The sequence below is a fragment of the Eptatretus burgeri genome, chromosome 7, assembly GCF_056783735.1.
Source record: "Eptatretus burgeri isolate ZD-2024b chromosome 7, Ebu_testis_v1, whole genome shotgun sequence".
NCBI lineage: Eukaryota > Metazoa > Chordata > Myxini > Myxiniformes > Myxinidae > Eptatretus > Eptatretus burgeri.
The window spans coordinates 26,082,522-26,106,863 of NC_140967.1; the positions used below are offsets into that span (position 1 = coordinate 26,082,522).

General features: G+C 43.7%; 1 protein-coding gene across 4 annotated transcripts in view; it reads right to left on the bottom strand.

Annotated features, from left to right (window-relative positions):
* LOC147022854 (uncharacterized) overlaps positions 1–24,342 on the bottom strand; it is a 193,434-nt gene that overhangs the window by 51,473 nt on the left and 117,619 nt on the right. For all 4 annotated transcript variants that reach the window (XM_085887745.1, XM_085887746.1, XM_085887747.1 and 1 more), the window contains 2 exons: positions 13,472–13,659; positions 11,117–11,293 (listed from right to left, as the gene is read on the bottom strand). In XM_085887745.1, coding sequence (XP_085743871.1) covers positions 11,282–11,293; positions 13,472–13,659 — 200 coding nt within the window. In that variant the 3' untranslated portion in view covers positions 11,117–11,281. The remainder of the gene's footprint in view (positions 1–11,116; positions 11,294–13,471; positions 13,660–24,342) is intronic.

Here is a 24,342-nt window from a genome sequence, read left to right on the forward strand (position 1 = left end):
CTGCACCTTAAATCCTGGAGAATGGTACCATCCCAGCCGAGGCTGGATGTTGCCAAGCTCAGGGATGAGAGAGTAGCTGAGGAGTTTGCGAACAGGCTGAGTGGACACTTAGGGGGTCTGGGTGCTTTGGGGGGTCCTGAAGAGTTGTGGAGTGCCTTCAAGACCACCTTCCTTGATGTTGCCGGTGGATGTCTTGGAACTCACCGCAGGGCAAAGAAGAATTTTGTCTCTCAAGGGACACTGGATACCATTGACCAGAGTCGCAGGGCCAGGCTGAATGGCAGAGCTGAGCTGTTCAGGGAGCTGAGGCGTAAAACTGTACGTGCACTGAGGGTGGACAAAGAGGCCTATGTGCGAGGAATCTGTGAGGGGGTAGAGCATCACCTGTGGACAGGTGATTCTCGTCCCGCTTACAGGGGAATTCGCGCATTACGTTCATCCAAGCCCATCCCTCGGAGCACTGCAGTTCGAGCAGAGAGTGGTAGGCTCTTGACAGAGGAGTCTGAAGTGAAGGCCCGCTGGGCCGGTTACTTTGATCGGTTGTACCAGGCTGATCCCCCAGCTGTCGAGTTGGACGTCAAGGGTGTTACAATCCCTGTTGCTGACCCTCGAATCAACTGTGGTCCACCTTCGCTTGTGGAAACACGGGCTGCGGTGAACCAGTTGAAACGGGACAAAGCTCCACGGATCTGTGGCATCCATGCCGAACTTCTCAAGGCTGGTGGAAATGCTGCACTCGTGTCGTTGCATGCAGTTTTGTGCTCTGCCTGGAACACAGGCATCATCCCAACTGACTGGAAGAGGGAGGGGCCTTGTTGTCCCTCTCTGGAAAGGGAAGGGTGATCGCCAAGACTGCAACAACTACCAAGGGGTGACGCTGCTCTCAGTGCCGGGCAAGGTCTTTGCTCGGATAATTCTTGATAGGGTTCGCCACCATCTGCTTGAGCACCAGCGTCCCGAGCAGTCAGGCTTTACACCAAAGAGGTCAACGATTGACCGTATCCTTGCACTTCGTGTCCTCACCGAACGCAGACGAGAGTTTCGGCAGGGGCTGCTTGCAGCCGATGTTGATCTCTGTAAAGCGTTCGATTCAGTGAATCGGGATGTCCTCTGGAGGATTCTTGGTCTTCGTGGGGTGCCACCAAAACTGATCGATCTGATCTCTGAACTCTACTCTGGTACTGAGAGTGCTGTGAAGTGTGGTGGTACCATCTCTGACTTATTTCCAGTTGTTACTGGAGTTCGTCAGGGATGTGTACTTGCCCCCACACTTTTCAGCACTTGTATGGACTGGATTTTAGGGAGGATGTCGGAGAGATGAAGTTGCGGTGCATCGTTTGGGAATGTCAAGATCTCGGACCTTGATTTTGCAGATGATGCAGTCATCTATGCGGAGACTTTAGACATCCTTTTGGGGGCCCTCAAGGTGCTGAATGAGGAGTCGGAGCCGCTGGGATTACGGGTTTCTTGGGTCAAAACGAAGATCCAGGCTTTCGGTGACATCTTGGATGCTGCTGTCCTGTCTGTGTCTGTTTGTGGTGAGGATGTTGAGGTCGTGGAGAGATTCACTTACCTTGGCAGTGATATTCATGTCTCTGCTGGCTGCGAGTCAGAGGTCAATCGACGTCTGGGTCGGGCCTGGGGAGTCATGGATTCACTGGATCATGGGGTGTGGCGCTGCCGGTACCTGTGCGGGAGGATGAAAGTCCGAGTCTTCAGGTCCTTGGTACTTCCAGTCTTGCTCTATGGGTGCGAGACTTGGACTCTGACCAAGGATCTGAGACGGAGACTTAATTCCTTTGGTACCAGGTGTCTTCGGAGAATCCTTGGCTATCGCTGGTCGGATTTTGTGTCCAACGAGCGGTTGCTGAGAGAGACTCGGATGAGATTTGTTACCTACATAGTCCGTGAGCGTCAGTTGCGGCTGTATGGACATGTGGCTCGTTTTCCTGACGCTGATCCTGCTCACCAGATTCTCTCAGCGAGGGAGTCTCATGAGTGGAGGAGGCCAGTGGGCCGACCACGTGCCTCATGGTTGCAGCAGGTTGACCATCATCTCAAGGAGATGGGGATGGGCCTGGCATCTGCCTGGGGGATGGCCAGACGGAGGCCCCTGGAGTACCGGCGGAAAGTGGACGCAGCGACGCACTGTTCTGGCACATGCTCCCATACCTGACCTGACCTGATTTTGATGCTAATAATTTGTATGGATGGGCAATGTCTCAATCTCTGCCTTTTGGTAAATTAGAGTGGGTGGAAGAAAAGGATTATGAAAAGGCTTTGATGAATATTGTTATTTCTTCTCAAGAGGAATTGAATGAGGAAGAAGAAGGTTATTATTTTGAAGTTGATTTGAGGTACCCGAGTGATCTTCATAATAGCATAAAGACCTTCCTTTTGCATGTGAGAAAGAAACCCCAAAGAAAGAATGGTTCAGTGATTATCATAAAAGTTTTAATATTAAAGGCAAATCAACAGAAAAGTTATGAACAACATTCTATGATAAAGAGGGATATGTTTTGCATCAGAGAAGCTTAAAACAGTTTTTGAGAGAAGGATTGAAAGTCGCTAAAATTCATAGAGTTTTAAAATTTAAACAAAGTCCTTGGATGAAAAAGTATATTGAATTCAATACAGATATGAGAACAAATACAAAAGTAAAATTTGAAGGGGATTTCTATAAATTGATGAATAATGCTGTGTTTGGAAAGACAATGGAGAATGTTCGAAACAGGCAAAACATTAGATTTGCAACATCTTGGAAAGAAGCTTCGAGATTGATAAATAAACCAAGTTTTAAGAGAGAAGAGGTTTTTTCAGAGAACTTTTCTGCTATTCATATGGAAAAGGAAAGTATTGTAATGGATAAACCAATTTATATTGGAACAGCAGTTCTTGATTTATCAAAGATATTGATGTTTGATTATTTGTATAATGGCGTAAAGAAAGAGTCTGGTGAAAATGTTTCATTGTTGTATATGGACACTGATAGTTTTATCCTAGATATAAAAACTGATGATGTTTATATCGATATGAAGAAAAATATTGGAGTATCTGATACAAGTAATTTTCGAAAGAAGAGTGAGTTATTTTCCAAAAAGAATGAAAAGGTTATTGGTAAGTTTAAGGATGAGTTGGGTGGAAAAGTAATGAGTGAGTTTATTGGATTGAGAGCAAAGGCATATGCTTATAAGTATGGTGATCAGATTGATAAGAGGTGAAAGGGAATAAAGAAATATGTAATAAAGAAATCAATAAGTTTTAGAAATTATTATTATTGTTTGATGAATAACAAAGGAGAATATCGGAAAATGAATACAATAAGAAGTTATAAACACAACATATATAGTGAAGAAGTAAATAAAAAGGCATTGGGAGCCTTTGATGATAAGAGATTTATTTTAGATCATGGAATAGATTGTGTTCCATATGGATATTGTATGATAGAGTGTATAAAATAGATTGTGTTTTAACGATGGGAAGATGGGTTAGGGTTTTTTAAGGGCTACCGCTGCGTTTTTTCACAATATATAAATGGTCAAACCAAGTTTAATCAAACTAAAGAGTGGAGAAAATCTCAGTCTTAGTATAAAAATGGAAAACATAATGAATGTGAAAAATATCAAATTAGTCTTATTGAAAAAATAACTAAAACAAAGGTAAATAAAACAAATCAGCGAATCAATTTAAAAACTAGTAAGTTAGAGGATGTAAAGAAAAAAAAATATCCTTTAATGGACTAAAAACTTTGATGGTTATCAATTGAACAATGAAAAAACAATTTACTCTAATCTCAAAATGATATGTGGCTCAGGAGGTGGTCAAACAAGAGCATTAAGAGATGTTTATCATTTCGTAATGGCACAAAAGGGGTGTCTTAAAAAATATAAAGATTCAAATGTTTTGTTTTTAAATGGGGATTATTGTGCAAATAAAATTAAACTATTGAAGGAATTTGAGAATGAACAAATCTTTATGGGTTCAATGAGTGAGCTCAACAATATGCATTGGTTATTTGAAAAAGAGTGTCCCTCGGCTTACATGGTTCAGATATTTCTTTAGAATCACCTTTTACAAAACACATTACTACTTGAACAAATCTTTATCTTATTGCATTGGTTATTTGAAAAAAAAAAGTGTCCCCAGGTTAAAAGGGGAGACAAATAAATATACCTTGGGATAAAAAGGGGGTTTAGTTTTTCGGGAAAAAAAATGAATCGCTGAAAATCCCCCATTCTTTACATGGGGAAAAGTGAGCCAGAATCAGTATATTCACCCTACTATGGTTAGTTATTGCTTACAATGTGTAAGCATACCCCGCTCGTACCTATATACAATTTGTATGCAGTCATGTATAAAATTAGGACAAAAATATATAAAAATGTATTTTTGGTGTGTCTGGAATATTGTGAGTCTCTCATTGATAAAACCTTTCGAACACCTAATACAGACACACTTTTGTGGTTGCATCATTTCTGCGAGCATGGCTGTGCTACTCATGCAGTGCCCCTGAGGGTTAGGGAAGGAATTTGGATATTGTCGACAATTGCCAACTCTTTGCAAAAGACACCGTGGGATTTTTAACATCCAATACCGGCGGACAGGACTCCGCAGCTGAGGGATTGCGCAGTCCTAATTGATAGAATGCCCTGCTTGTGAAACCCTGGGGTGACCTTTTACAGTCTAATCATCAGTCAAAGCCAGAGGAGACAACTCAAAGGCGAGTTTGCTACCTCTGAATTATCCTGCCAACACTATAAATATTTAATGTCAGCATAGTTGCAGCATTATGCAACTGCTGCTCGCTGGAATTCCAACCATCTGTTTAACCCAATGTGACATGCGCAGCCTGGGAGAATGTAAATAAAATGTCACACATGTGGGCTTGGGATGTAGGCAAAGCCCCGAGGGTGTCTCCGAGGACATGGAGATTTGTGCCCAGAAATCTTTTACAGGAGAGTGAAATGTAGTCTGATATCACCATGAGGGGTCTTTATAAGGCTTGTGTTATATCCTTTGAGATCTGATGTGTCCAGTGCAAAGCCACAGCTGTCTCTTTGAAATCAGAGCTTTTTAATGTGAAACTCATTATGATGCACTCACTGCACATGTGGTATGTGTTCATTGTGTAGCTTTTCTTTGGAACCATGACATCATGTCATTTATTTAATCATTATTATCAATCTTAACAAAATCACCATTCTCGGTTTAGCACACATATCGACTTGCATACATTTGCTGTCAATGTGTCTGCTTGAAAATCAAAAGAAAGTAATATTCATAAATACATGGCAGTTTTGCATGCAGGGTGATTCATAAATGTGTTCACCGTCCCTGAGATGTACATTAACCTGGGTGCCGTGTCTGTCAGCATGGGTTTGTGGACGTTAGCAATCCCCCGGCGTCTTGTCGTTGCGAAGCGTAGGCGAGCTACCGCTGGCATATTGGGCAAATTCCAAACTCCTGTCCAGACTGCAGTCAAGCTGCAGCCATATCAGCTCTCAGACTGACTTAATCAACCCACCCTACACGCAGACGCATCGTATACCATTGGAAAGCTTAGTACGTCTGCTTTAATGATGTGAAGCATGATGTGGATAGAGTTCAACAGTGGTGCAGTTTCCCAGAAAACTCACCTTAAATGACTACCTTCAACTTCCAAACAGGAACGATTTAGAACTTACTTTTGTTCATAAGTTGCTTCTGCTAAGTAAAGCTGACATAATACGATTATAAATCATCATCTATCTATGAAATATCATCATCATCATAATCATCATCATTATAATTATCACCATATTCATCCAAAGAACTGTGAGTGCAACTTGACATGGACACAGTTCTGTGCAAGGTGGGTTATGCTCACACCATGGACAATTGGAGAGACAACGATTTGGCTGGTACAACAACACAGCACGTCTTGCAGTTGCTCAGAAGAACAATGGTGTCATTTTATGCTCCATTTTTTTCCAGCCACTGTTTACTGGAGATCTAAGATTTGGTTTGGCCATATGAGATGACATCAATATTTTTGTTTTCCGAGAGGCTCTTTTGACATGCTCTCCAAAGCTATCCTCGCAAGGTGGCAGCTTTGTCAGTGATTGGTCCTTCTTTGTTGAAAATTTCACACATAGATCATTCATTGAGATTCTGATTAAGTTTCTGTAGTTTCCCTATAGGATCATAGAGCATTGTTGCCAATTTCCTTGCTGCTGTTATATCTCTCTTCATCATTCCCACCAAGTAAGGTCAAATCAGTGGATGCAGATGAACCACTTGTTGTAATTATGTTGTAGACGACTAACTTCTTCCCAATGTCAAAATAGGATGACAGTCACATGCAGTGAGTGCATGAGCAGCCGGAACTATTGCACAAAAATCCACAGATATGGCCTTTTACAGATGTTGTGAACAGGGATGAACCGATGACGCAGATCAGAGGCGGTTGTTACAGTACCTGTCTCAATCCACATCTTGTTGATGTGATCCTCTGTGAGCAGGATATCTCAAAACGTTATGGACGGATTCAGACAAAATTTTGTGGACAGGCTTAGGTGTGTGAGAGGGACAAATTGATTCGATTTTGGTAAAGATCTGGATCCAGATCTGGATGCTAGAATTTTAAAAGTGATTCTTCACCATTTAAGTGATTGGGCCCAAGAAGATGCAGATCTTATCTATCAATCAGTGGGATACAAAATGTAAAATGATCAGCCTGGTGGAGGTTTTTGCTCTACCGAGTGCCGTTCCAGTTAAATTAGAGCTTGTTCGTTGGCAGCCACATTTAATAACGTCTTCCATGGAGATACTGGGTGACCACCAATTACTTGATAGCTTTGCTTGTGTGCTTCTTCCGTCAGAAAGCTTCTGTACATGTCAAACAGATCAGGTAACAGAAGTGCTTTCTTGTTCTTAAAAAATCCTTCTCAGGATGTGAAATTAGCTCATAGAAAGCTCTCTCATGTGATGATTGAGCGAAAGAAGTTGACGTTTGTGGCATATCCTTGATGTTAGTTTTACTGATATAAGAAGAGAGGCATGCAGAATGGTCGACAGCTTCTCTTGCAATCAAATGTTCCTCTATAATTCTATGCAGCATATCATCATCAGCTCTGTCATGCGCTGTAGTTTCCAGATTGTCAGCTCGTTTCATATGTCATAATCGTGTGCGTGTCTGTGTCGGAGTGTCGGAGGTGTCTGTGAGGCTAAAGGAGTGTCGGAGGTGTCGATTATTTATATAATCCGAGCCACCTGGGTTTAGTTGATTAGGTGAGAGCTGATTGGCTATTCCCTCGATTCACAGGTGAGAGATGTGGGTGGGTTTATACGACATGGCCAAAAGTATGCAGACACCCCTTCGAATTTGTGGCTTTGGCTATTTCAGCCACACCCATTGCTGAGAGGTGTATAAAATCAAGCACACAGCCATGCAATCTCCATAGACAAACATTGGCAGTAGAATGGGCCGTACTGAAGACCTCAGTGACTTTCAACATGACACCATCATAGGATGCCACCTTTCTAACAAGTCAAATTTCTGCCCTGCCAGAACTGCCCCAGTCAATAGTAAGTGCTGTTGTTGTGAAGTGGAAAACGTCTAGGAGCAACAACAGCTCAGCTGTGAAGTGAGAGGCCACACAAGCTCACAGAACGGAATCACCGAGTGCTGAAGTGCGTAGAGCAGAAAAATCGTCTGTTTTCGGTTGCAACACTCACTGTCAAGTTCCAAACTAACTGTGGAAGCAACATCAGCACAAGCACTGTTCGTCGAGAGCTTCATGAAATGGGTTTCCAGAGCCGAGAAGTGGCACACAAGCTGAAGATCACCATGCACAATGCCAAGCTTCGGCTGGAATGATGTAAAGCTCACCGCCATTGGACCCTGGAGCAGTGGAACCACAATCTCTGGAGTGATGAATCACACTTCACCATCTGGCAGTCCGACGGACGAATCTGGATTTGGTGGATGCCAGGAGAACGCTACCTGCCCAAATGCATAGTGCCCACTGTAAAGTTTGGTGGAGGATGAATAATAGTCTGGGGCTGTTTTTCATTGTTTCGGCTGGGCTCCTTGGTTCCAGTGAAGGGAAATCTTCACACTGCAGCATACAATGACATTCTAGACGATTGTGTGCTTCAAACTTTGTGGCAACAGTTTGGGGAAGGCCCTTTCCTATTTCAACATGACAATGCTCCCGTGCACAAGGCGAGGTCTGTGCAGAAATGGTTTGTCGAGATAGGAGGGGAAGAACTTGATTGGCTTGCACATAGCCCTGACCTCAATCCCATCGAACACCTTTGGGATGAATTGAAATGCTGACTGCAAGCCAGACCTAATGACCAAACATTAGTGCCTGACGTCACTAATGCTTGAATGGCTGAACGGAAGCAAATCCCTGCAGCAATGTTCCAACATCTGGTGGAAAACCTTCCTAAAAGAGTGGAGGCTGTTATGGCAGCAAAGGGGGGACCAACTCCATATTAATGCCCATGAGCAGGTGTCCACAGACTTTTGGCCATGTTGTGCATGTATGTATATACATATATATATATATATATATATATAAATATATCAATATATCAATATATAAATACATATATATTGTTGCGGACCCAGGGTGGAAGCTATCTCGGGTTCCCACCAGACTCCTGAATCGCAGGCCGTCGCACACGGATAATTCCACGACACGGCGGGTCGCTAATCGACCGTGATCGCCAGGACTCAACCACGTGAATTTGGGTCCTCCATCTGATTGAGACCAGTTACCTAAAATGGTCACGTGATCTAATTACCGGGGGACACGCCCTCGGTATGCCTTGTTCAAACCGGATCACCTTACCGGATCAGATGTAGCCGAGCGTAACTGCCAAGGACGCTAGAAAACAGATTGTTGGGGGATAACATCCCGGCGAGGTTAGGATATGGACCATGTTGAAGCAATGAAGGAAAAGACGAAAACGAGCTGGGAACATTTCTATACAAAGCATTTATTTACAATCAAGCGAGGAAAGGTGTGTGGTACAGTGAATAGGGTTTATTATTATGTCCAGCAGGGATAGCAAGGAATTTGTGGGGTGCGACAAAAGGCAAGAAATTTACAAAAGTAGACACAGAGCAGACTTATCCAGTTATATCTTCCACATTCTTAACTTATCCTACGACCGGCGTCATCACATACATACACACAAACCCGATGAAGATTAGTTAGCCAGAAGGAAGCACAGCAGATGAGGACTAACAGCCTCTCGATACCTGGCGTGGTCGGCCGACCATGCAACCTGGTATGCTTTGGGGGACGCTCCGCTTAAGTGATCCCACCTTAAGAGTCGGTGCGTTATATCCTGGTAATCACTTTGCCGGGTCTCGTGGAAACATGTGCTCTGCACTGGTCCAGAAGAACGTCTGTCGCACACCAACTCCGAGTGTAGATGCAGCGACAGGCAGACAAGGAGGTGCAATGAAGAGGGGGTGGAGCAGAGAGGCGAAGAAATGGACGAGGCAGGCAGGCAGACAAAGTGCAGAGAGAGAAAGAGAAAGAGAAAGAGAAAGAGAAAGAGAAAGAGAAAGAGAAAGAGAAAGAGAAAGAGAAAGAGAAAGAGAAAGAGAAAGAGAAAGAGAAAGAGAAAGAGAAAGAGAAAGAGAAAGAGAAAGAGAAAGAGAAAGAGAAAGAGAAAGAGAAAGAGAAAGAGAAAGAGAAAGAGAAAGAGAAAGAGAGAGAGAAAGAGAGAGAGAGAGAGAGAGAGAGAGAGAGAGAGAGAGAGAGAGAGAGAGAGAGAGAGAGAGAGAGAGGACAGCTTCGCGATCCGCCTTTTATAAGCCCCAGGTGAAGGGTGGGGTGACGATCCAAAGCGACACGTGATCATCCGAATCGCGGTCTCCGATTGGGTCCCGGCCTTGTTCTGCCAGGCTCCTGGGGCCAGAAGCAGTCTCATTCGCACATCTGGCGTGACACGGCCCAGAGACTCGCACCACCCCGTGACCCCTGTCACCCATCCCACAATGTTCTGGTGACTGGACGAGGGTCACGTCAGTCCCATGCACCCATTCGGGCCATCCCCGGCGAGACGCGGCCGGCGCTGCCAACGCGCCTGGCCCGTCCCCACGCCACGCACCCCAAGCAGCCTGGGCCATGCAGCAGACCTCTGCTTGGTGGCGAACCGTATCCATGCGGAGGTGTGAGGAGGCGCGTGATGATTTTTACCGTGTGTGGGAGATGTTGGTGGTCAAGGTGGTGAGCTTTTTGTGAGCGAAGGTTGGGCAGGGTGAGATGCCGTTGCAAATTGGCACGCATATTTGAATGAAAGGGTGTGCCATGCATGCACTTATTCATGTGGTAATTCTCTCATAGGGCTGTGAGGGTGTCTGTTATCATGCATGTTTGCTTGCTTCAATTTGTATCATGGATAAAAGGAAAGGGTTGGATGGAAATCAGGATTGAAGATGGATATATAATTTTTAGACCTAGCTATTAGACCCATGCAATGCACTTAGTCCCGTTAACCCATTAGACATGAGAGGAAGGTCTGACTACACGAAGACAAACAAAATAACTGTCTGGGAACTACTGTATGATGGATGTTATTGCTTTGGAGGGATGCGGTTCCCAGAACTACAACAATATATATATATATATATATATATATATATATATATATATATATATATATATATATATATACATACATATGTATTTATAATAAATCTGTATATCAAGGAATCGAAAATTCAGAAATTCTTAATTGGATAATTAAAAACATCGATGAATTACGTCATGATGGAAGTTTATTTTCTTGAAAAGAACCAGTGACCTCACATATAAGTCCATTTTAGCCTCGTCCCTACCTATTCATTCAGTCATTGTGTGAAATGTGTTGGAATTGTGAATACGAGCCGATTTCTGGCTAGTTTCATCCATGGTTGAAGCGGTGCAGTGCTAATGGATGAATACTTCACAGTACCATAGATTGATTTGTCCAATGCACATCTCAACATTTTGCAACTAAATTTTGCTTAATATGCTCCCCATCAGTAATGAGGCTCGTTCTGAAAACGGAATTGCAAGGAACATGCATAATGTTAAGAAAAAGCAATCGCAAGGAATGGTGTATGCCAAACCGATTTCACTGTGGTTTCAACGGGCATCCAATGAGAACGTCTGTTCTGCACCACCCTCTCCTCCACGTGGTCTGTTCCAGAGCAATGTATTCTCGTGAATGCTTTGAAGTGACATCTGGAATCTCGAAACTTCTCTTGCATATGCACAATCCCTTTGTTCTGATTTCAAACTTGGCCCTGCGATGCAAGAAGGAAGCATCAAAAGTCAGACAGATTGATAACAGCGACACCGATTCAACAAAACTACAAACTGCACGCAATTAAATGAGGCACATTCGATTGCATTCATGTAATTCGAGAAGTTTGGATATAATAAGACGTTAGAATGTTGAATATAAATTACCGGACATCTGTTTCAACAAAATTTATTTCGCTTGAATATTTTCAAGCATCTATAGACGTGCACGATATTATAAATACGAGTGGGTGATGTGGGTTTTCACATCATATATTTATGACAAAGGTTTGAACGACATATTACATCGGCAAAAATGATTGACCTTTTGACCAAATAATCCCCTCTGCATATTTTTTATTGATGGCTTTTTCCTTCGATCTTACAGGATGGTGTCGATGTTGCGCGTTCCATTGAGTTTGGTTCTCAATTCGACAATAACCTGTCGAATAAATAACCTGACAATAAAAAGAGTGGACGAGTGGTGCTTTGCAGGCAGTGTTGCATCGCAGTGTGTCTTGGGTGCCCATCGGCTGCCATTAGCTGTTCAAGGTTAAAGACCCCACAACGTCTTTTGACGAAGAGCAGGAAAGTTAACCCAGGCACCCTGAACAAGTTACAAATTGCTGTCAAAACTAGCTCCAGTCGAACGTCAGGCCTGGGAGGGCCTGTTCATGAAAGATAACAAATCCATAAACTTTTTGGCTTTTGGGCCATAGGAATATGGGATTACTTGGGACAGCAGTAGTCGTAGTAGAAGTAGTAGTCTACTTTCATCTTCTTTTATTTCCTTATTCCTGATAACTTCCTGCTATATCCTGCCTTTTCCTACAGGACATATTATTTCAGTCAACTGTCAGCTTGCACCCTTCGGTCCTTTTGTGCCAGTCAAAACCCCTTCATTCTTTGTTTCGCTCTTCCATGAAATTCGTCTTCTCCCTCGCTTGTGGCTTTTTGTCCAGTTTCCTTTGCCTCGGCTGCACAATGATTGATGACTTCAGCAGAAGAGGAAACAGATTTTGATGCCTTTGTTGGGACAATTTGATAATTTTGATAGGGAGCAATAAGAAGAAACTTCAAGAAACGATTTTGTTTAAGTGGGTTCTGGGGAAGTTGAAGATCACAAAGATGAGGGTGTGGATGTTCCACCACAGTGCAGGCAGAGGTTAAGCCAGAACGTCGTTTTGGGCTTTATGGCAAGCCACTGTATCATGGGTTCCACAGGCAATGACTGGAAGGATATTTTTCCACCATGCTGCGATTCCACTGCTTAGTGGATCTCTGGTGGAACCTGAAATTGGCATCGTGATCGTTCTGCTGTTACGCCGTCGGTTCAGCTCCGTGTCCGACTCTGTACAGATGGGCAAAGACCTGACAGCGGAGGAATATCACTTGAACATAGTGCAGCAAAACGATTGTGAAAACTTGACGCACGAGTTCCACGAACGGCTTCCGCACGAGTTAATGCATCCACTCGTAGTGGTCTCAACCATAAGCTTGAGAATTCTACATCCTGCTTCTCTTGCCATGCAATTGTGTTTCCTTATCCTTTTTCACCCTCAGTCATTTGTAAATTTCATTCTACGAGCGAATGAATCCATCTTATCGATCCCCTGTATTCTTTCCTTCTCCTCAACCTTACCTGCACATCCCTTGTTGTCCGTCTCCTTTTATTTCCTCCCTCAGCCTTGCTGTCAGCATTTCCCCCTTCTCCTTCTGAAGTTCCTTTTATTATATTGCATCCTGATACATTGTGTTCTTGCTCTTCAACAAGCCTCATCTCCAGATACAAAACAAATTACAAAATGCATGGTCCTTCCTTTGCCAACCCTCACAACTCTTCCCCCATTTTTGTCTTTTCAGTATTCCGCAACTTACATTCCCTCCCTTTTGTCATCAACTTCCCCCTTCTCGTCCTGTCCCCAAAATTTTATTTCATTGGCTCGTCCTCCCCCTCTAAATTATTTTTCAAAGATAATCCGGATGTATACGGTACTGCCCCTAAGAGTACACGATTGAAGGATGATTGCCCTGAAAGTAAAACAATGACATGTTGCAAAAAATGTCACCAGTCTCAAGAACTTTTTTTTTTTTTAACAACTTGGGAATACTAAGACATAAACAGGAGACCATCATTTCGAGGTGGGCTAACAGGGTGGCCTAGATTTATGCTCACTCACCTCAAAGCGTCCCGTCTGCCAGCAATTGATTGTGGATGTTGAAGATCCCGTGGTGTCCTTTGCGAAGAGTAGGTGAGCTATCCCCGGCACCATGCACAAATTACAAATTCCTGCCCCAACCAGCGGAGGACATTGCATCAGCAGCACAGCCACGCCTTCAGCCAATGATGCTCCCCCACAGACTTGTGCTGCATACGGATGAAAATTAAGAAGTAAGTTGAGCTCATGCAATATTTAAACACCTTATCTCTCTGACATACATGACATGGCCAAAAGTATGCGGACACCGCTTCTAATTAGTGGATTCGGCTATTTCAGCCACACCCAGGACTGACAGGTGTATAAAATCGAGCACACAGCCATGTAATCTCCAGAGACAAACATTGGCGGTAGAATGGGCCATAGTGAAGAGCTCAGTGACTTTCAACGTGGCACCGTCATGGGATACCTCCTTTCCAACAAGTCAGTTTGTCAAATTTCTGCCCTGCGAGAGCTGCCGCGGTCAACTGAAAGTGCTGTTATTGTGAAATGGAAACATCTAGGAGCAACAACAGCTCAACCGCAAAGTGATCAGTTACACAAGCTCAGAGAACGGGACCACCAAGTGCTGAAGCACGTAGTGTGGAAAAATCGTGTCGTGGTTTCAACACACTTCCGAGTTCCAAACTGGCTATGGAGGCAACGTCAGTACAGGCACTGTTCATCGAGAACTTCATGAAATGTGTTTCTTTGGCCAAGCAGCCGCACACAAGTCTAAGATCACCATTCGCAATGCAAAACGATGACTGGAGTGGTGTAAAGCTCACCGCCATTGGACTCTGGAGCAGTGGAAACGCGTTCTCTGGAGTGATGAATCACGCTTCACCATCTGGCAGTCTGATGGATGAATCTGGGGTTGGCGGATGCCAGGAGAACGCAACGTGCCCAAATGCATCGTACCAACTATAAAGTTTGGTGGAGGAGGAATAATGGTCTGGGGCTGTTTTTCATGGTTTGGGCTAAGCCCCTTAGTTCCAGTGAAGGCACGTCTTTATGCTACAGTATACAATGGCATTCGACACGATTCTGTGCTTCCAACTTTGTGGCAACAGTTTGGGGAAGGCCCTTTCCTGTTTCAGCATGACAATGCCCCCGTGCACAAAGTGAGGTCCATGCAGCAATGGTTTGGCAAGATCAGTGTGGAAGAACTTGACTGGCTTGCAGAGCCCTGACCTCAACCCCATCAAACACCTTTGGGATTAATTGGAATGCCGACTGCGAGCCAGATATATTCGTCCAACATCAGTGCCTGATCTCACAAATACTCTTTTGGCTGAATGGAAGCAAATCCTCACAGCAATGTTCCAACATCCAGTCAAAAACCTTCCCAGAAGAATGGAGGCTGTTATAGCAGCAAAGGGGGGACCAACTCCATATTAATGCCCATGATTTTGGAATGGGATGTTGGACGAGCAGGTGTCCACATACTTTACGTCACTTGGTCAGATGGTCAAGCAAAACAGCTGAAGCATTCTCACATGTCCACTGGTCATTTTATGCCGTGGCTGATAAATGGCAAGGTTTTTGTGTGCTGGTTTGTTTACGTCATATCGCTTCCAACAATGTTTTTTTGGGGGGGGATGTTTATGAAATTTGAGATGTTGGCCAGTATCTGGTGATTTTCGCTGCTTGATGTTAGAGCTCTCTCACAATGTCTTTTGAAGAAGAGCAGGTGAGTTGTTGACACTAGCCTTCAAAAGCAAGATTAGTTCCTCAAACCACAGTATCTGCCAGATCCATTTATTGAAACGGACTAAAGGTGAAGCATCACAACAATCAGCAGTGGCAATGCAGAGAACACTAACATTATCGCTTTAACAAAGGAAAACTTAACTTTGGCCCACACGTTTAATGTTTACTAAATTTTAATATCTGTGACCACCATGAAATCTTTACAACATGCCAAAAATATTTGATCTGGAATGAGTTCAAACAATTTTGAGAGTAACATTTTCCATTCACTGCAAAAATACAAGTTTTCAGTCGAAAACAGACAGCACTTTTGTTTGAATATTTTCGCGTTTATGCTCCACTTGCGAAGCATTAAACGATGATATAAACTTTCCTTTGAAGAAGGGTTTTCATACACAGTGCCTTCAGAAAGTATTCACACCCCTTGACTTTTGTCGCATTTTGTTGTATAACAGCCTGAATTTAAAATGGATTAAATTTAAATTTTTTGTCACCGATCTGCACAAAATACCCCATAATGACAACGTTATGCCTGGTGTTGGCTTAATGGTTAGGGTGGTGGGCTTGGGATCCTTGGGTCCTGAGTTCAAATCCAACTTGGCTGTTCAATTAATACCAGGTGGTGTTGACTCTGCCTGTCATCCTTCCGAGGTCGGCAAAATGAGTGCCAGCTTGCTGGTATACTGTGTCAGAGTGGTCACCCGTCCAGGATTGTGCCCAATACCAAGGAGATTGCTTCAGCAGCACCAATGCTCTGCACAGAGGATGGTCCCAATGGAATGACAAAGTGAAAACATGTTTTTTTTTATTATTATTATGATGCATTAATTTTTTTATAAATTAAAAATGAAAATCTGAAATGTCTTGCATCAATAAGTATTCAACCCCTTCGCTATGACACTCCAAATTGAGCTCAGGTGCATCCAATTTCCTTTGATCATCATTGAGCTGTCTCCACAACTTGAATGGAATCCACTTGTGGCCAATTCAATTGATTGGACATGATTAAAAAAGAAACACACCTTTCTATATAAGGTTCCACAGGTGACAGTGCAAGTCAGAGCAGAAACTCTACCATGAAGTCCAAGGAACTGTCCGTAGAACTCCGAGATAGAATTGGGAAGTGGCATCGATCTGGGGAAGGGTATAAAACAATTTCTTGAGTGTTGAAAGTTCCCAAGAGCACAGTGAGCTCCATTATTAGGAAATAGAAAGAATATAGAACTACCCAGACTCTTCCTTGAGCTGGCCGGCTGAAAAAACTGAGAAACCTGGCAAGAAGGACCTTGGTCAGGGAGGTGACGAAGAACCCAATGACCACTCTGACAGAATTCCTTGGCTGAGATGAGGGAACCTGCTGGAAGGACAACAGTCTCTGCAACACTTCACAAATCTCGGTTTTATGGGAGAGTGGCCAGACAGAAGCCACTCCTGAGAAAAAGGCACATGACAGCACACCTGGAGTTTGTGAAAAGGCACGTGAGAGACTGAGAGCATGAGGAAAAATATTCTCTGGTCTGATGAGACAAATTGAACTCTTTGGCCTGAATACAAAGCACTACATCTGGCAGAAACCGGGCACAGCTCATCACCCATCCAACACCATCCCTACTGTGAAACATGGTAGTAGCAGCATCATGCTATGGGGATGCTTTTCAGCGACAAGGACTGGGAGACTTGTAAAGATAGAGGGAACAATGAATGGAGACAAATACAGGCAAATCCTTGAGGAGAACTTGCATCAGATGTTTTCACTCTGTCATTATGGGGTATTTTGTGTAGATCAGTGACAAAAAAAAATTGAATTTCATCCATTTTCAATTAAGGCTGTGACACAACAAAATATGACAAAAGTCTAGGGATGTCAATACTTTTCGAAGACACTGTATACATATATTGTGATGGGACGTCACCACTAGATAACTCCGAGAGGATGGCATGTCTTCAAGAGACCTCGGTCGCCATTTGCGACTCTCAACTTTGGCCAGATCTTCACGCCCAATGTCAATTTACCGTGCCGGTGGGTTAAGCGAGACAAAAGGGGAACCGTGCCAGCGGAGTGGGGAGGGGAATGACCCTTGTGTTGGGAGGTATAGATTGAGGACTTGGCGTTTGGGAGGCAGGGGCTTGATGATTTGGGGTTTGGGATGGGGTGGGGAGTTGAAGACTTGACGTCACATTTTACATTGCATGGATGCTCTGTGGGTACTTGCTCGTAAATATATATTTTTTGTTTGGTTCTGGGGCCACAAGAGAAATTATATCAAATTTTTGTGTCCTTTGGTAAAAGGAGAAGTGTCTGTCCGTGTGTGTGTGTGTGCCTATATATGTTATATACACTGCCGCCACTCACTTGTGGTAGGGAATGGTATGTGGTAGGGAAAGGGAATGGTATGAACTCAACACCTCGCATCCACAGATATTTCTCATATATCCTATATTTACCTGAGTTTATCTTTCCAATAATGTTTATCCCTTAACAGACAGTTCGGTGGTCTCTCTGACTTCTACCATATCATTTCTGGTCTTGCACCCTCTGCTCTTTACGTGCTTTGTCCCACTAGGTTTCTTATGGGAGATCGCAATCCACAATCTACCTCCTTCTGATGAATCTTCTGCCTGGTGTTGGCTTAATGGTTATGGTGGTGGGCTTGGGATTGGTGTTGGCTTAATGGTTAGGATCTTAGGATCCTGAATTCAAATCCCACTTGGCTATTTAATTAACATCAGGTGGGGTCGACTCTGCCTGTCATCCTTCTGAGATTGGTAAAATGAGTGCCAGCTTGCTGGTATCCTGTGTCGGAGTGGTGACCCATCCAGGATTGTACCCAATAGCCAAGGAGACAGCTTAGGCAGCACCAATGCTCTGCACAGAGTATGGTCCAGATGGAGGGATGATGAATCTCCCAAAATCCAGAATTACTGCTCATCTCTACTCACTGTTCTTCTTTTTCCCCTCCTGTGGAATCAACTTCCACATTCTCGTCAATCTCATTCTTCTCTATGGATCTTCAAGACAGCTGTTCACTACCATCTTAGATCATCCCCTGATTAGCACCATGATGACATTGCTGCGTCGCTTCCACTTCCGGGTTTGTTCCATGGACCATCGTCACTGTGTGGGAAATGCTTTGCCACGGCCTCCTCTCGAGGACTTAGCATGCATGGCAGCCGTACCCGAGCACGCTTCTCACTTGACAAGCCGTTCTTGGCCATATGGCCCGAGTCTCTCCAAGTCTGTCACTGAGGCTGTGACCCATCGGTTGAGCGTGCCACTGGCTACGGCTTCGCTGCGTCAGAGCCGGTCTGACTCGTGGGGATGGTGGAGTCGAGTGTGGTCAAGGAGGGAGGACGCTGGTTTGGCATCAGAGGCCTGGTAGAAGAAGCAGCCGAGTGGGTGGAGTTTGCGTGGTGCACAGGGTGGGATCACCATTGGGACACATGAGGTCTGTTCCGATGGCCCAGTTGCAGGGCCTGGGTGTGCGGACCGCAGTGGTGCTCACTCTGTGTTCTGTGCTCCTCCTGGGCATTTGCGTGGACTGATCGATTGATCGACATTTGCGGACACTGCAGACAATCTCGTCGCTGGTGCCGGCACTTCATGTGTCCTGAGTGAGCTTTAAGCTGTGGGAACTCCGAGGTTGGAGACTTTTTGTTGAATTAAAAATGTCTATTTCAAATAATTTTCATTTTTATTTTATGCATTTATTTTAATGCATAATTATATTTATATATATATATATATATATATATATATATATATATATATATATATATATATATATATATATAAACAATTAAGGGTGCTTCTAAAAAATGAGTTTTTTTTTTAATGTGCAGAACCTGCCATTCAGTGAGGTTCCTACTAGAAATCATTGTGTTAAAATATTTTTTTCTTGAGTCATGTTCTTGAACTTGCACAAGCGATGCAAAGTTGCACAAAGGGCATCAAAAACTGCCAAAAATGATTTTTTTCCTCTTTTCGCAGATCAATTAAAAGTTTATTTTGATATCATCTGAATTTACTGTTTTGAGGGTTTAATTAATATATTCGTATAATTAAATGCATAAAAATGATATTAAATATTGATGTGAAGAAATGAAAATCAGCTCATAAATTGCTAAATCGAAAAATAATGAAGTCCCAACTCAGTCCAAATTTCGGAAACGGAAAGTTTTCTTGTTGAAAGTTGTGCAATTGCACAGCAGTGAGCAGAGCCTTTCTTCATGCGTGCATGAATTAACGCGCAAGCTTGGCAAAAACTTGTAACTTTTCAATGTGTACTTACCACTCTGTAACATTTCCCACTTAACCATGATGTTTTTATCTTTTTTTCAGACCAGAAATTTCTGCATATTTTAGGGGTAATGGCCTCCAGAACTAGATCGAAAAAGGCCATTTGGCTGATTGGATCCCCTAATCCAACACTTCCTGGCCAGAAGCTTCCTTCTAAGGCCGAAGTTCTCCGCTTTTTGATGTTCCTTCATGTGGAAATGAATGAGACCCTAACTGCAAGTGTGAATCAAACATCACTAGAGCTAATGAACATCTGGTCCACAGAGGGGATTCCTACTAAGCACCTTCCTGATGTGGTAGTCCATGTGCGAAAATTACACACAACGTGGCAGGGTTTAAAGAAAAGCATCAATCGGAAGACTGCTACCAACATAGAGAAACAAGACAATTTCAAGGCCGACCTGGATGAGCTGTTTGACATAGCTCACGCTGATGCTATGAATCTTATAAAAATCAATGAGGACAAGGAGTTTCTTGCTTCTCAGCGTGAAAAGGGGCGTCCAGGAAAGATCGGGAGTCTTGACTACAAGACTGCCAGGACTTCAGAGAAAATTATGAAACCTCAGGATGAAGAGAAAAAGAGGAAACAGAAGGCGCTTTTGGAGATGGCCGCAACTTCTGAAACAGCCAACCTCCAGTCTTCCTCCTCCTCCAGCTCAACTGAATCTAGTCCAAGTCGACAACCATCTTCTTCCATCCATCATCAATGATCTCTCGGACTCTCTGGAAAATCCTCTATTTCTCTTTGCCGACGACTCCACCCTCTGCCGTACCATCTGTCATCCCTCAGACCGGCAAGCAGCAGCTTCTTCGCTCACTGCAGATCTGGATAAAATCACAAACTGGTGCAACACGTGGAACATGTCTTTCAATCCAGACAAATCTCACACTCTCACTATGTCTCTTCGAAAGGACCGTTTACAAAACCCCCCCATCCACTTTCTCAACAATCCTCTGGAAGAAGTCTTTTCTTTCAAGCTTCTAGGTCTCACTATCTGCCATGACCTTTCCTGGGAAAGTCACATTTCCAACCTCGCCTCAAAAGCCAGTCGCCGACTGGGAATCCTACATCGTGCTAAGTCCTTCCTCGGCCCTCTTGAGCTCCTGACCACTTACAAAGCTTTTGTCCGTAGCCTGATGGAGTACTGCTCTCCCCTCTGGGCTGGTGGTCCTGCCTCCCACCTTTCTCGGCATCACGCTGTCGAAACCAGGGCATTTAAGATCATCGGCATCTCCCGCAATGAAGCTGAGTCTTTGGGCCTCTCACTCAATCACCGCAGGTTGGTCGGTGGTCTTTCTGTCTTCTACCGACTCCTCTCCAGCCTTGCCCCCCCTGCTCTCTCTGCGATTTGTCCCCACCACATTTCCACAGGGCGCTCAAGGTCCGCCAACAACCCCCTTCTGGTAAAACTACCAAAATCACGAATCACTGCTCATCTTCACTCTTTTATTCCTCTTTTTTCCCGCCTTTGGAATAAACTTCCTCACTCTATTCTTTCCCATTCTTCCCTCCAGGCTTTCAAAACAGCTGTTCACCACCACCTCTTATCTTCCCCCATCCAAATCCTCGATCTTTTCTACCCCCGATAATCCACCCAAGCCCACTTCCTTCATTTCTCCTGTTTTCCTTCCTGAAAGTCCCTGAAATGTCCATCTTCTCTTCGCCATGTTCCCCGTCCCATCCCCATCCCTCTCCCTTCCACAGTTCACCTAATGTGTCTGTTCCCCACTGTTTTGTCCCTTCCACTCCCGCCCCTCTTGTCTCATGCCTCCTTGCTGTGAGTTGTGTGTTAGCTCTCATACGAGCCTCGACCAAGGTATACAAAAAAAAAAAAAAAATCCAACCACCTGTGATTCCCAGCCTCCGAAGAGAAAACGTGGGACAATTGGATTAACATCTGAAGTAACTGAGGCCCTGGATAGAACTCTCCTTAGCGATCGTTCTGCAAGTCGGGTTCTAATTCCATTTGCCAAGCAATTGGGACAAGACATCAATAAACTTTCTCTCAGTCCAAGTGCCATTCGTGCCGCTCGTGTTAAGCACCGGAAGCAACGCGCTGAAGAGATAAAGCAGAGCTTTAAGGTTGACACACCCCTGGTAGTCCACTGGGATTCCAAGCTGATGCCAGACCTAACTGGAAGAGACAAAGTTGACAGGCAGCCAATTCTGGTCACTGGGAATGGTGTGTCAAAAATCCTGGCAATTCCGATGCTGAAAGACTCCAAGGCGGAAGAAACAGCCGCGGTCATCTTTTCAACAGTTAAGGAGTGGAACCTGATTGGACGTGTCAAAGGGATGTGTTTTGACACGACAGCTGTTAATACTGGAATCCGGGGTGGGGTCTGTGTTCGTATTGAAAACATCCTTGATCATCAACTTCTTTATTTTGCGTGTCGGCACCATGTCTTAGAACTTGTTTTGGAAGCAGTTTACTCTTCTTCGGTCGATGAAGCATCCCGAGGGCCAGACATCACCTTATTCCAAACCTTCCGGGACTGCTGGCTCCATTTTAATTTCACGCAGTACTTGACTGCTGCTGATGATGCAAGCACAGCCACCGATATCCATCCATGGGCCAATTCTGTCATTCAGCATGCCCAAGAGCTTCTGAAGCAGAAGCATCCCCGAGACGACCACAAAGAACTTCTCCAACTGACGATCATTTTCCTTGGAGGCGTCCCTTCTGGATATCAGGTTCCAACATTCAGGGCACCTGGCGCCGTTCACCGAGCGCGTTGGATGGCTCATGCAATTTACTGCTTCAAGATCTGGATGATTCAAGGACAGTTCTCGGATTTTCTCACTAAACGCGCGTCATCATCCCGCAGTACATGTCGCACAGAACGCCTGTTTAGCGGGATCAAGCAGGTCTGTCTTTTTGTTGCTAAGCACTATATCAGGGCCTGGTTCGACGCTCGAAATGCTGCTTCCGCGCCAAAGAATGACCTCCAGCTCCTTCAAGCCCTCCATTCCTTGAATCATGCTGCATAAAAACAATGAGCCGCCATCTGTGGTACCTGAGCGAAGTTAACGTCGGCCTTGCACTCTTTGATGACAACTTAGATTCGTCAGAAAAGATCGCCATGGTAATAAACATGAAGGACGTGGAGGGTTCAGAGGATCCATCTCGACGAGTCTGGCTTCCCAATCCAGAGGGAAAGAAGCTGTCTGACCTCTGCTCCTCCCAAACTAAAAATCTCTTTACGCTCCTAAGCTGCCAGAAGACTTTCTCGAGGAAAAGGATCCATCAAACTGGAAGAGCTTTGAATCCTACGTCAAAGCAAAGCAGAGGGTTGACTCTTTGAATGTCGTGAATGATGCGGCCGAAAGAGGCGTCGCCCTCATCCAAGATTTCACGAAAGCTGGTCGAACAAGAGATGAAGCTCAAGCGCAGTACCTTGTTCAAGTGATGGAGGATGACCGACGGAAATACCCAAAGGCCTCAAAGGAAACTTTGATTTTATAAAGGCATATTATTTACTTTTCAGGATAATTTTTTTAAATTGTTTTCATCAAAAGAGATTTTCATTTTAATATAGCCATGTTGTACTAATGGAGAAGGATGTCAAGTGCCTGCGCAAGTCCTAAATATTATTTAATCTTAATAAAACTTGGAAGATTTTAGTTTTTCATGAAACCTCACCATTTGGAAGGTTCTGCAAACTTCTATTGCAAATTTGAATTTTTACCATAGTAGCTAAAAGCGCCATATATATATATATATATATATATATATATATATATATATATATATATATATATATATATATATATATATATATATATATATTTGTAAGTTTGTTGTATTGTTGAAATTGGACAAATATGAGTCTTCGGACTGCCTTGTCCAGTATTTGAAGTTCTTTCAATAAACCAAAATGATTGATTTCTTGATTCATTGATCCCCCAGGCCAAAACAATGATCTTCACCCCTGTTTTCCTTCCCCTTCCAAATTCCCAGTTTTTCCTTCCTGAGCTTGCTTCTGTATCCATCCTCCCATAACCCTCATTCCTCCCCACATCTCATATTTGTTTAAGTCTCTCTCTATTGTCTTTCAACTCTGCTGTTGCTGTTTTCCATTTCTCTCCACTGTTCCTTTTATTGTTGTAGCCTGATCTGTTCAGTATTGTCGCACTTCCACGAACCTTGGCTTTGTATACAGCTCAGGTTCTAGTCCATAAAAGATATACAGCTCATGTTCCAGTTGTTCTGCCTTCAGCTGCTGTTGAATATACAACCCTTCGGATACAACTGCCATTTCTTATACTGCACCTCTATATCCAGAGCTCGTTTTATTATTTTTTGAAAAGCTCGTATTGAATAAACAATAGGTTCCCTGGAAAGCTATACAGTATTCAAACTATTCAGCATTGGGGTCCAGGAGAAGTTAGCAGGAAAAGCGAATTATTTCCTGTAATTCTGTAAGCTCAAAATCTGCACGCCATGTGCTTACTATATAGGAGCACCGGTCATGCGAAACTACTTGCCAAGAGACCGTGTAAATCAGATTCCTATCTGTTTTTGTCGGCGGTTAGCCCACACCAATTTGCTTGGTACAATTGGTTTGCTGAATAGTTTGCACAGACAAGCAGGACGGTTTGATCTCATCCTGCTGGAATTGTGATCTGTGGCAGATTTTCGTGCAGTGCTTCTACCATTTCATGTCTCAGGTGAGAAATGTGTGCACATCCATGGCCCTTTTCATAACATATGTATATATATATATATATATATATATATATATATATATATATATATATATATATATATATATATATATATATATATATATATATATATATATATAGTGACGTCCACGGGACTTGAACAGTCCCGCCAAC